Raw genomic sequence first — 13271 nt, 5'->3', positions numbered from 1 at the left:
TGAATGTCCGTAATATTTCAATAATTTAATTAGTTCATATTCGGGGAAAGTGGTACGTACATCTTTTCTCTCTACCACGGTCACAATCACAACCTAACTTGGGAGCTGTCACGAAAAAAAAATGCTGCCTTACTTACTTTTGATTAATTTTTGGATGAGTATTTGCATGGTTTGAGCTACATAAAATTATAGAGTTTATAATGAATATGCTTTTTTCTTGAAATATGTTCGTAAAAGTGACAATTATCGCAATCCTCCCAGGTCTCCCCTGGTCTCTCCTCCACTCATAAAAAAATAGTTTCAATAGGCATAATAAAAAGATGTTGTCAACATGAGAATTCAAATAATATAATAGGTACTGCCCGGCTATCAGTTAGGTTGAAAGTAGCATCCAATAGGTACCTAAAAAAAAGTGCCGTATAATAATAAGCGTAGTTTTTGGCAAAATGATGTAAGGCATTTTTGGCATAAATTGGATTTTGTTGGCATAGCATTATTAATCAAAAAGAGTTATGTAGCTTTATAAAATCGCAAAGTTTTCCGGGGCTAGCTCTTACATCGCGACGCCAGTGTAATATTTCACTGTAATAAACTTTGATATCTTAATTATTACTTGGGCACTTTTAGATTGACGCTCTACTAGAAATTCGGCAATTTAAAACAAGAATCTTAGTCGCTTCTTAAAATTATCTGTTGTATGTATACCGATAAAAATTTCTAAAAATATTGAACACCTTTAACAATAGGAACCTAATCACCTTGTTAGCTCCACTATATCAATCTAATGGCAATAAAGATAGTCACGAGCGAGTTTATGAGGTAGGCATAGTTGGATATGCCATTCTGTAATAAAATAAAAACACAATTAAAAATTCAAACTGTATTAAACATATTAAATAAGAAATTGTAATATTTACACCAGATTAAGATTAACAATCAATATATTTGAAATAAGTTGGTACAGTACAAAAAATAATATTTTCCATAAATAAAACGCAACTTTGTACAGTTTCTACTTAGTCTAAATTGAACTATCTACCGTACACATTTCACTAAGTATTTACAACGCTGATAAGGTGTGCAATTCGCTTATGCAGCTTATTTACTATTAGAACTAAAACATAGTCATATGATTTGTGAGATTGTCTTCCAGTAGGTATTTATCCCTATAATGTAAAAAAAAGTAGAGCGCATGAGGGAAGGCGAAGACGTCATAAACATATAATGGAAGATTATTGGTCATCCACCATGACCTACAAATATTTTCTTTTATTTTTACTAAACTTCATATGTCTGTTTCATGAAGTTCGGCCTAGTTATATAAGCCCAATAACATTATGCAGTATTACACATTGAACAGGTCCGATGATGGAACCTTGAGGTCGAAGTTTGCAAAATATCAAGGCAGCCTTGAGCTAGTTGAACAGTACGACAGGACAGATTTTTTTTAATAAAGAAGATTAACGTTAACAATTAACAGCTAGGACCCTACTGGTCGGAGTAGCAGACGTTATGGCGACGCTAGTATTAACACACACTGCGCTGACACTGCGGGGTTGCGTAATGCATCGCAGCCATAATGCGATTTGAAGTGTTTAGTTTTAAAATATATTTTTATAATATGTATGCTAGTTTTAAGGTATTTATGTATGGGCCATTAGTTGCCTGAAATAAAAAAAATCATTTCATTTCATTTTCATTAAAACTTGGTAGGTGAAAATAAAGTAATCTACAAACGGTCTTTAAGCTTCCTTAGCCAAGATGGCAAATCGAAACCTTTGTTTTGTTATGTCCTTCTCTGTCTTTTCAGCTCTCCGTCCGTATATAACGCGCATTTATTGGAATATATGCTCCTGTGAGCCACTACATACTTTTGTCGTCTAACTACTGAGAACAACCAGTATGCGCTAAAAGTCTTATGTTATACAAGGGTTATCTCTACGCAATACGTACATACCGAATAACACATACACCGTAGGTACTTTTAAAGAAAGTGACACTAGTAGGTATATAGATAACGTATTATATACATAATTTCAAAGATATAAAAACTGAGGATCCTTATAAGTACGCTACACAACCACACTTATTGCGATAAGACACAACATAAACATAGAAGACGTAAGTATATTACTTTTCATCACACTTGCTCAGTAAATATGGAATTGCAAGCAGGTTTAGCGGGAGTTATAGAAAAAGCGTTTGCCCTAGGGAGTTATAAAGTTTCTAGTGCCATAATTAACAGTTTTTTGTCTTTATACTTTATTTTTGCATCGCAAGTGTGATGAAAAACATTGTGTGTAACTCGGGGCGTAATAATATTGCAAACTCGAGTCTATAAATCGCTCCGGCAAGCCGTCGCGATTTAACTTACTCTCGTTTGCAATATTTAACTTACGCCCCATGTTGCACAATGTACTATATCTAATCATAAGATTCGAACTTTTCAGTTATATATTCTGAAATGCCATCATTAGGTATAAATAACTAGATTCATAAAAGCTGACGCGAGATTTGTAGGTACTTAACTGTCAAAATTCTCATATAAGGTTTGCGCCAGCTTTCGTGAATTAACCTACATATGTATATATTTAGAAGTGCTCCCATTTGAACACACTTTTTTAAACTAATTTTATAATTTGCGGCACATATCTACATATAAAGTTGATTCTGATACATTTCATTTCAGTATATTTATTAATACTAAAGTTATACTTAAATGTGATATTAAGTCTGCCTTAATCATAGTAAATAAATAATTATATTTTAGATAGTCTGTCACTTATTACCCTTTCACGGCTACAATACTCTAGATTATTTTTTATATCCATAGGAAGGGAAAATGAATGTAGCTGAATCTCACACGCGCGGAGCCGCGGGCATAATAGTAACAAATTGTCAATAGTACAGATGTGACGGATGTCCGGATTCCCTCCTTGTACCATACATAATATCTCATAGTTGTTAGATTATTTTAGTTGTTAGTTTATTTTATCATCTATATATTTGGTCGTCATTTATTTGATTCAGTTTCCTGTTTGTGGAAAAATCAATCTTCAATATTTAGATTCAATATAAATATTATACTGGATAATACAATCGATTTAGTATTATTACTATGTATTTATTAAGACAAATCTTTATACTTATATGAAATTAACGGTTTTAATGTCGACCCATTTCTCATAAGTCCTTTGATATATAGATTTCATTACAATCGCTGTGGAGTGGACCAAACAGATACAACTCAAAAAACTTTAGATGACGTGACGCCTGAATACTCAGCAAAAATAACATCTAGCTCACGATGCATTCGATTAAATCTAATTATACCTACTTATGCGAATCGCAAGCTTTTAAATAAAAAGTAAAAATATATGTATATATAATATTTTCCCGGTTTAATATACTGTTTGAACCATAACAGGCAATTTTATGAATGGCCGCGTACTTAGCTCTTGCGGCTACGCGGCACGTGACATTCGATGTCTAACAAGAATCATTGTGAGATCTAAATAACAGTCAATCAATATTATATGCAACAAAGGTACAATCAAAGATCTATTAAGGCAGAGCAAGCTGCGTCCAAGGCATTGCTAAATCCACAGTAAACATAGAAAAAAGCAAAGATCTCACAGTGAATATAATGAATCAGCAGGCGCGCAGGGGCAGACTTACAGCAGGCTGCGGGCCTGGCTGCTGCGGCTGCGCGGCATGTGGCGCGCGCGGGCTCTGGGCGCGAGTCGCGCGCGCGGGGCGCGGCGTCAGCGCGGCGGCGGCGCGCCCGGCGGCGTCCAGCGCAGGCAGCTCGGCTCCACGCAGCGCGCGCGGTCTGCCCGCCGAGACAACTCCTCCAGGACGTCCTGCACGACCGAGGCACAGACAAACGATATCAAATATACCTCAATTTAGATTAAGAATATAGGTCTGGAAACGTAGTAATAAAGAACTGGACTGAACAACAAATACAGCTAATAAAATTTATTATACGGTGAAGCGAAAAACCTCACATGTCCAACAATGGCGTCCGCATGTGCTGGTATTAGCGGTTTGGTAATAGTGCATTATTCATACCCTCATTAATGGCCCTCAACTAATTTGATGAACTAGTTCAAATGCAAAACATAATATATCAACGTAATGTTAAGACTATACACGAAAATCGTGACATCTTGATATAAATATAAAGAAATAATTCGTCCACTTTAATATAAAGCAATTGTGCGCTCGTTTACTTATACTCGTATTATACCAGAAAAAACTGTAAATAATGATTTTTTATACTCTCGAATAACGTCAAGGCAAAACATGTCAACGTACATACTTACATGTCGCGCGAGTGACTAAAATCACGTGAGTGAAACCGTAAAATTTGCTTAATGTTAGTATGTCTCACTATAGTTTAAATTCGAAGATAAATGTCTTGTTTAGTCCACTCACCTGTTTCTTTAATACAATGTGCTTCCCCTTCCAATACTTCATGAGTCCTCTCTCCTGCAACGTCGACACTATATCCGAGGATGCAATGGCGAGGTCCTTGCTCAAATCCCTGATGCACAGAGTAGGTCCGGGCGCCGAGCATAGTCTTTTCAAGAGCGCTTCCTTCCAATAGGAGCGGTACGAGATGAGACCCAAATCTGAGAGCGGAGTTTCTGGAGAACCGACTTTGCCTTCAACTTTGGTTAGAAGGTAACCTGTGGGAATAATTGTACAATGGTTGAGTTTTAAAACAAAATGATGCAAGAACTGAAGAAGTGTGGGCATCTCGTGGCAAAATTATGTTCATCGATAGCATATAAATACAGCTAATGTATTATTGGCTTATTTAATACGAACGGAGAAAAATATAAAGGCTTTAGATTTATTCAAGGAGAATTAGGAAACTTTTACTACAATTGAATTTTGTATCGGGATAAAATACCACAGAGTTTAGAAGTATATGTTATGTTTACTTTTATTGTGGTTTAGTAATTCCATGCACGGCACCATGTTAAGATCTTACGGAACATCCAGACGAAACGCGGACCAAGTCGACTGAATCTTTCTTCATCATAAGTCCGAGTATTACAAAACTTTCCACGTCTTAACGTGTGCTCAGGTTGGTATGGTCTTTAGGTTGGGTATATTTATTGTTACTGAATTCTAAATTACCATAATGTTTTGTGGGGTTGCACGCAAGTATAACTAACCTCGCCTAATACAGGTGTAAACGCACGCGATTCTTACGCCTATCCAGGTATGAATCATTCACTAACGTTATACTTAAGTGGCTGAGTAGTGTATGGCCTTATGTCTTAGAGCATTTAGTAACTGGAGACGCCTTGTCTATCATTTTCTGTACAATCAGTCTGCCGATGTTTGCGGCGCAGAGGCACATCAAATGTATGGCTATTTGTACGTATCGTATAAATAGCCATGTCAGATAAACGTCAGTCCATACAAAAGTATGCACAATTGTGCAAGGTTTTCGGCAGAGGGGTAAGCTCTTAAAAGCGACTCCAGTTATTAAATGGTCTAAGCCTTATGTAGACATCCTCCGAAGTCCCTAACAGAAGTACGAATTACTTGACTGTAATTTAAACCATTTTCTATTGGAACATTGTTGCATTTCTTATGTTTTGCTATGTCAAACTTGTCTGGTGTGTTAATAACCTTTGTTGTTTGTAATGACCACCGAGTCCAGTTGTAGTCGTGCAATGACTAAGTAACGTTCGACTACCCCTGGTTCAGTACGCAGAACGATAATTAACCGTAGCCGTCAGAACGCGCATCTACAATTCGTCGGTCGCGTCTCACGCCCCCCACGCCCAAGGGGGGTTGTCTAGACGCCAGACCGATCTATACTGCAGCCATCGATCCGGGTCGACGACCTGCCGGCCCAAAACAAACCTACGTAGCCGCTGCCCAGGGAATTCGGCGCCGATAGTTTTTTTAATTCTTGAGGTAGGTCACGGGTTACAATAAGGAAACTGCTAATCGAGAGCTGAAAGCGTTGTCCAAGTATTTTCACGTTTCTGGGTTTAGATGTCGTTCTGTGCTCCCATATTGCAATAGCTATGAAGCGTTTGATTTATTCTAAGAATCAGGAAGAAAACTATGTATCGGAAACAATGATTAATATAAGCATATGTGTTTGCATACTTCATATAGGCTCTAGAAGATGACAAGAGCAGGTTTTCTAAACCTTTTCTGTGAAGTAAAAATTTAGGGTCGGTTGCACCAAACCGTCTGTCACCGTTAAAGCTTTCGCTAAATTTATTTGTATGGGAAATTCCATACTTCCCTGCTGTTTGACGCTAATCTACATACTGTATATGTACATGTAGATTAGAAATAGATACTAGATACTCTCCAGAGACCAGAAAAAAGAAAAAGAACTTTATTAAAATAATTATACTTCAGTTTATAGAAAAAATATTAGGATGCCTTCAGACTCAATCCATTATTTATGAAGCTTATTTAAGTCAAGCTTGGAGCCTATATTTTTATATTTCACAAAATTAAATAAAAAGTAATCCAGGATTATCGATGTCGCCAAAAGACACTACGGCAGTTCTATGACCTAGACCCCCCAGTGCATAAAATATATAAAGCATTGTACTTACTGAAGTCGATGAGTAGTCTTCCATAGCCTTGCCTTTGGTACGGAGGAAGCGTCAGGATGCACGAGACGTTGTAGTTCAAGAACGAATTCTTTTCCTGCACACAAAGAAAATGTCAAGTTTCAAAAAGGATATATGATATACATTTATCCATTACTTTAAAGCCTCATTTACTTTGAGGATCAAATCAGACGAACTACCTGATCTTAAAGGCATAATGTTACAATCGTGTGCATGGGCCAAGTAGTTACAGATGTATGTCTTGCAATCTCAACATACAACCGTAAAGAAAGAGGAAGTTAGATAATTTAATTATGATCAAAATCACTATGTATTTTATTAAGGAACTTGTAACAAAATGAGTCCAAGGTGGTCTACATACTTCTCATATTTCTCAAGATACAGCTGTTCGAAGTTGCTTATAAAAGTTATAAATATTTATTTAAAATATCTTAATTTGACCGACCAGTACAGTACAACCAAAGCTAATTTAGCACTATATGTGCCAAATTCGATAGCCAAAATAGCCGTTTCCGTGCAAATTGAAGAATAGTTTCGGTGATTGACAAATAATGTTGGGTTTCAATAGGCATTGTAATAAGTTCATTATTAGTTTTCATTGTACTCGGCACCTCCGTACATGGCACCCCAAATACAGATGTAAAACGAGCAGCGAGTTCATGTTTAATTTGCATCATTCGCATGTTATTATTACACGATTATTCTTAAAACGTATATGTAGAGGTTGATGGCGTGTTAGTTTAAAATCACACCTGATCTAAACCCTTGGCCAACGCAAGTCATGCTTAGCGGTATGATTTGACTTTTGTTACACGTGGCAGATGAATCTCTGTATTTCAATCGCCTTCCATTCCGAACGCAATAATTCCAAATATACAAGGAAGAGAAATGGTCCCAAAACTGAACCCTGGGCACTCCAATCTTTACAGTCATACCACTACTCGGTTCCATTTACAACCACTGTCTGGGTTCTTTGGTTTATGTAAGATTTAACAAGGCTTAGAGTTTAAGTTGACAGACCGTGGTGCTTCAGTTGGTGTAGTAGTTTATCATGCTCCACGCAATCAAATGCTTTAAAGAGATCGCAGAAGATACTTATAGCATCTAGCGAGTGTTCCCAGGGGATATGCAATCTTTGCTGCCTGACTTACATAGAGGAATGACCGTACTTTACTACATCAGATTGGAAAACACACATTCCCCAACACAATGGCTAAATACGGTGCCACGACGTCAATAATAGATTGCATGAACTACAAAGCTATTAAATATGCACAAGCAAGTGGGCAGCCTGATCTATTCTGCGCGCGCCCCAAGTGACAATTTGCCAATGCAAACACGCGGGGAGTCTAGACGACGCACACACCTAACGAAATAAATCTGCTCCAGCCAGTGTTCACGTCTAGCTAAACTCACTTTATGAATTTTATGTAGGTACCTACTACTATGTAATGTACCGCTTGTAGTATCTCAAACTAAAACCCATTCAATTGGACTGTATTGGACAGAAGGTAAACCTGACAAAAACACAAAACCAAAAACAATATTTACGTTGCAGGTTTTTTGTTAAACTAATAAAATCATTGTGTTATTCTTTCGGGAGCAATAATGAGACAGAGCAGTAGATACGTATTTAAAGAAAATTAAACTAGCCCTCAAGATGAATTTCTGCTTTACGATGATATATTAATGCCGTAATTATTAATTATATATACCTACCACTTCATTTGATTTGTTTAAAATAACTCTTAAACCAAAAGGGACGGACATGTACACTTTCGTCTCATTTAACACGTACTTTATAATAACTTGGGACCTAATGTCTCGCTCCAGACATAAAAGCCTTTCTCTAAGGAGCTTATTTATCAAGAAGCTTATACTTTCTTAGTGGATTTTATTTTTAACGATTCGGGAAGTGGGGGGACGCCCCTAGTTCGATGACCTGGTACAGACAGTCTGTGGTCTCATCCTTTGTCTGGATTTAGGTATACTTAACTTGTAAACTCGAGATACCTTTGGTCGCGACACTTGTGCGGTGCATGAGTTATATTGTATCATGTTCACAGAACGTGAGGAAAGTGGTAATGACATGTATGCCCTATAGTTTATTGATGTTGACTAAAACCTTTTGCTGACCGTACTTCATTGGGAACTGTTCATATTTAACAGTGAAGTTACAAGTAATAAAGAATTATTACTCATATTCTGTCTACGACCTACAATTAGTCAAAGTTTTACGGATTTTTGGTTAGGCACAGGGCAGCCTACACAAATAGTCATATGCATACCAAATACATAGAGTGAATTGCGTCCCGTCAAATTTAACCAGATTTTGATATTGCTTTACATGAATACTTAAGGTAAGCAAGTGAACTTAATGTCCATCTAACCCTAATCCAATTTTAACAATGACATGGAACCTATTAGGACAATCCATTGTAAGCGTTTTATTTTTGTTACAAGTGCCTGTAACGGTTGGGGTCGCAACCCGGATGCAACGCCGGGGGAGGCTCGCTCCTGGACCGAGGTTATTGACCAGACGCCGTCTTTCGCCTGCTGAATATAAAACACTGCCGAAATGGTGAGCATGAGACGAAGAAAAATACAAACTTATTTATTGAATTCTCATAGTTTTTTACATATACAAAAAAAAGAGTCTGGAGTATGTGTCGTGTGGGTCGGAAAGTAAGAAAGTAATAAAACGAGAGGGCATTTTAACTTGTCCTTAAAAGCCCGACTACGACTACCTTTTCGTTTACTAGACTTAAAATATTCTTTGACCGCATTCTTGCATTTTTTCCCTAAGCAATATCACTAGGTACTTAGCTTCATAGATAGAGAGCATCAAAGTGGATTGTGCAAAATTCCTATACCTTTACTCGTATACCTTTACCATAGGGTTAAAAATACGAGTAAATCGCCGGTGACAGTCACGTGCCTTTGCCGCATCTCTGAACCTCTTAAAACGCTGTAGCTCCTCCAAGTATATCGGTAAAGGTCTATGAGAGCGCTAAGAACATCATTTTGCTTCAAAACTGAAACGCAAGGCCCTCGACTTACTACGCCGTAGACGCTACGTCACGTAGTTTACGTTGAGAGTGCTACGGTGCTACGCTGCTACGCCGTAAGCCATAGTAACTGCCGTATCGTGAAATGGTTACAGAAGAAAATGTGCTTTGTTAACAGAGAATAGAATTAAAATTTCTTTAACGTTTTGTAGTGGTGGGTTATTCGATAGAAGTGTGAACGTATTTTCAAGTAGAAATAATCAAATTTGAGCCTTATTTCGTACGTGACATGGTTTGTAATACCTAATATTATATGCTGCAACATTGAAGTGAAAATACAAATGCTACAGCATACAAAACTGCAACACGACTTAACTCTGAAACAAATTATAAATAAATAAGGTTGACAGGCATATTCAATTTATACTGTGGTCTAGAACTATGGTAATGAATCTTTCATAGTTTAATTATAAGTAAAGGTATTTACTCGTATGTTTCCCTAATAAGTTTTAGGAAACATTAGTGTCTAAAAAATCCTAAACAGTATATGAAAAAAATGAAAATGGAAATGAAAAAAAAATACTGGTTTTGTACAAGTATTGCTTCAATATAGGTTGGGATCTTCTTTTAAGCAACAGATATGCTTGTGACAGAAAACCCCGCTCTTCCAACAAATGCAGGGTTTAAACCAATATGTTTGTGTATATAAATCTATTACTTAAGACTTAAAACTAAATACTTCTTTTATACTAAAAAGTAGTACTAGCAGGATGATTACAATAATTACAATTTTTAACTATAGTATAGTATATTACTGACAGCACGAAAAACAAATAAAATGAGATATGGTTACAAAAATAACAAACAGGGTACGAAGGGCTAGCCAGGTCATTGACGCCGAAAAGGTAAAATTTTATTAGTGCGCACGAAAACGCAATAATGAATTAATTTGGCTACTTCAAGGCAATACTCAGCCTTTATTGCATACTAGCGACGAGGTGGGTGCGATATAAAATATTTTTAAATAGATCATTGACAAAGGTTCGTTAAAAAAAATTCCAAACTGTTTAAAGAATACGGATATCCAAGTTTATAAAAATTGTAAATAATATCTAACAATATTTTTAAAACAAGTTGTAGCTTATTAAGTGTCCAATTTCCTGTCGACTAAGGGCCACTTGCACCATCCCACTAACCCGAGGTTAAGCGGTTAAACCGTTAACCCAGTGTCAAATTGTACTGGTAACCATAGTAACTCCAGGTTTAACCGGTTAACCCCGGGTTAGTGGAATGGTGCAAGTGGCCCTAATATTTTAATGAAATAAAAGAAAAGTTCACCGCCTATAGCTAGCGCGAGATTTGAACTCGCTGCTCCAAGTTATCGGTTAAGACACAAATTCTACCAACTAAACTAATGGGGCTCTTAACTAAACTATAAACCCACAACTGAGACGGTTCGTGGCAAGTTGTGGTTGATTTCGGTTGGTGGAAGGTTGAAGTTGAGACTTGTTTGTATTGTGCTCTGTCAGTCAAAATCCAATATTAAACTAGCTTTAGCCTCAATCTAAGCTACCCTACTAGTAATGACTGCGGCAGTAGAATCTGTACGGAAAGAGAAGAGTCGTGAAATGTATGGGGCCCAACACATTCCACGACTCTTCTCTTTCCAAACAGACTCTACCTAACAAACCGTCAGACTTAAGTGATTTCGTATGATTACTGTAGTAATATAAACTATGTTTTGGATGAAATAACGTCTACTGTTTTCATGAAAATAAAACATTCTAGCTAGTAACATACCGAAGATTTTACAAATATCCAGTTTTAAGTATTTTTGATCGGCCCGTAATCTTGATTTTTTCAGCCTAAGAACCCGTAAAAAAGCGAAGCTATCCGCGTTTCAACATGTACGCCCGTCATGCGATAAATCGGCCCGACAATTGGACGCTCTGCCAAAACGGGATTAAATCCCCGACCAGCCGTGTAATTGAATCCAGGTACAACCAGACACAGCTTACACACACACTTATTTGATTGTACATATTAGATACGTAAAGTCTAAGACAAATTGGTGCCCGCAAATTCGTCTGCGTGGAATGGTGATGATTAAAAATTACCCTTTATGTCTTTTCCCGGGCCGTAAATAGTCTGTTCGAGATCCTGAAAACGGTGAAAAATAAAGATAATACTCCTAAAAATACGTGTGATACCTCATTAGATTCGTCATGACGCCTAGAAAAATGTATTCGAAGCGTGTATTAGCACACAAAAAATATCAAAAGTTATAAGCAAAAAAAAGTAGATATATTTTATTTCCCCATAGCGATAGCGGTACACCCTGAAATTCGGGAATCAGCTGCAAATGGTGTTAAAGGTATGAAAATCGGCACGATTAATCTTTAGGCCATTTGAATCAATTTGACCCGTAGCACCAAAAAAAAATAAAAAACGGAAAGGAGTTATGACGTCATCTTTTTTTTGTATGGAAAATAAAAATAATTTGTTCAGAAACCTATCGTGTGTGGTATTAAATGAAAGGGCATTTTGAGCCGGTTCTAAAAATATATCACATTATTATATTTCCGTCACTTGCATTGAATTAAAATTAAAATAATATTCAAAACATACCAAGTTTGGGCTCCTCCAGATACGAAACCGTTGCATTATTTTTTGTAAAATATACCTCAAGTAATACCCAATATCCTCATATCTAACCCCAAGAAATTAATTTCGAAAATATTTAGTTTTAATATTTTTTTTTTTATATTTTATAATTACAAATTGTGATCTATCAATCTATCAATGAAACGGCCTCCTAGCCTAGTCGATAGTGACCCTGCCTATGAAGCAGGAGGTCCCAGGTTCAAATCCTGGTAAGGGCATTTGTGTGTTCATCATCATCATGGTTCCCATATAACTACGATATATATAATATACACATGTATACAAGCCCTGGTAAGGGCATTTATTTGTGTGATGATGATGATGAACACACAAATAAATGCCCTTAACAGGATTCGAACCTGGAACCTCCTGCTTCATAGGCAGGGTCACTATCGACTAGGCTAGGAGGCCGTTTCATTGATAAATTGATAGATCACAATTTGTAATAATAAAAAAATACTAAAACTAAATATTTTCCAAATTAATTTCTTGAGGTTAGATATGAGGATATTGGGTATTACTTCAGGTATATTTTACAAAAAATAATTCAACGGTTTCGTATCTGGAGGAGCCCAAACTTGGTATGTTTTGAAAATTATTTTTATTTTAATTGAATGCAAGTGACGGAAATATAATAATGTGATATATTTTTAGAACCGGCTCAAAATGCCCTTTCATTTAATGCCACACACGATATGTTTCTGAACTAGTTTTTTTTTATTCCATACAAAAAATAGATGACGCCTTTGGCTGGGGCACCAAACTCAGCCATCAACCCGACCCTTGGGGAAGTAGAGCCACCTTCTCTGCTTCCCACTTGGGTAATTCTTGCTCGGCGCGTCCCAGTCGCGGGGGTGGGCACCCTTTATCTCAGTAGGCCGGGATAAAGAGGTGGCGAAGTTCGAGCAAGGACCCAGTGCCGTGGGGTATAGCACGGTCCCGTGACCAGGGTTACGGGTGAAGACTTCAACGGCTG

At 37.0% G+C, this 13271-nt stretch overlaps 1 protein-coding gene across 1 annotated transcript in view; it reads right to left on the bottom strand.

Annotated features, from left to right (window-relative positions):
- Window positions 1-865: 865 nt before the first annotated feature.
- Window positions 866-13271, bottom strand: part of LOC134791384 (histone acetyltransferase KAT7) — a 37270-nt gene continuing 24864 nt past the window's right edge. Inside the window, exons 9-11 of the mRNA XM_063762398.1 lie at window positions 6606-6699; window positions 4441-4694; window positions 866-3863 (exon numbers count right to left, since the gene is read on the bottom strand). Coding sequence (XP_063618468.1) covers window positions 3765-3863; window positions 4441-4694; window positions 6606-6699 — 447 coding nt within the window. The 3' untranslated portion in view covers window positions 866-3764. The remainder of the gene's footprint in view (window positions 3864-4440; window positions 4695-6605; window positions 6700-13271) is intronic.

The sequence above is a fragment of the Cydia splendana genome, chromosome 1 (genome assembly GCF_910591565.1).
Source record: "Cydia splendana chromosome 1, ilCydSple1.2, whole genome shotgun sequence".
Lineage (NCBI taxonomy): Eukaryota > Metazoa > Arthropoda > Insecta > Lepidoptera > Tortricidae > Cydia > Cydia splendana.
Note: the sequence above shows the minus strand (reverse complement) of the source record. Positions and strands in the feature narration are given on the sequence as shown.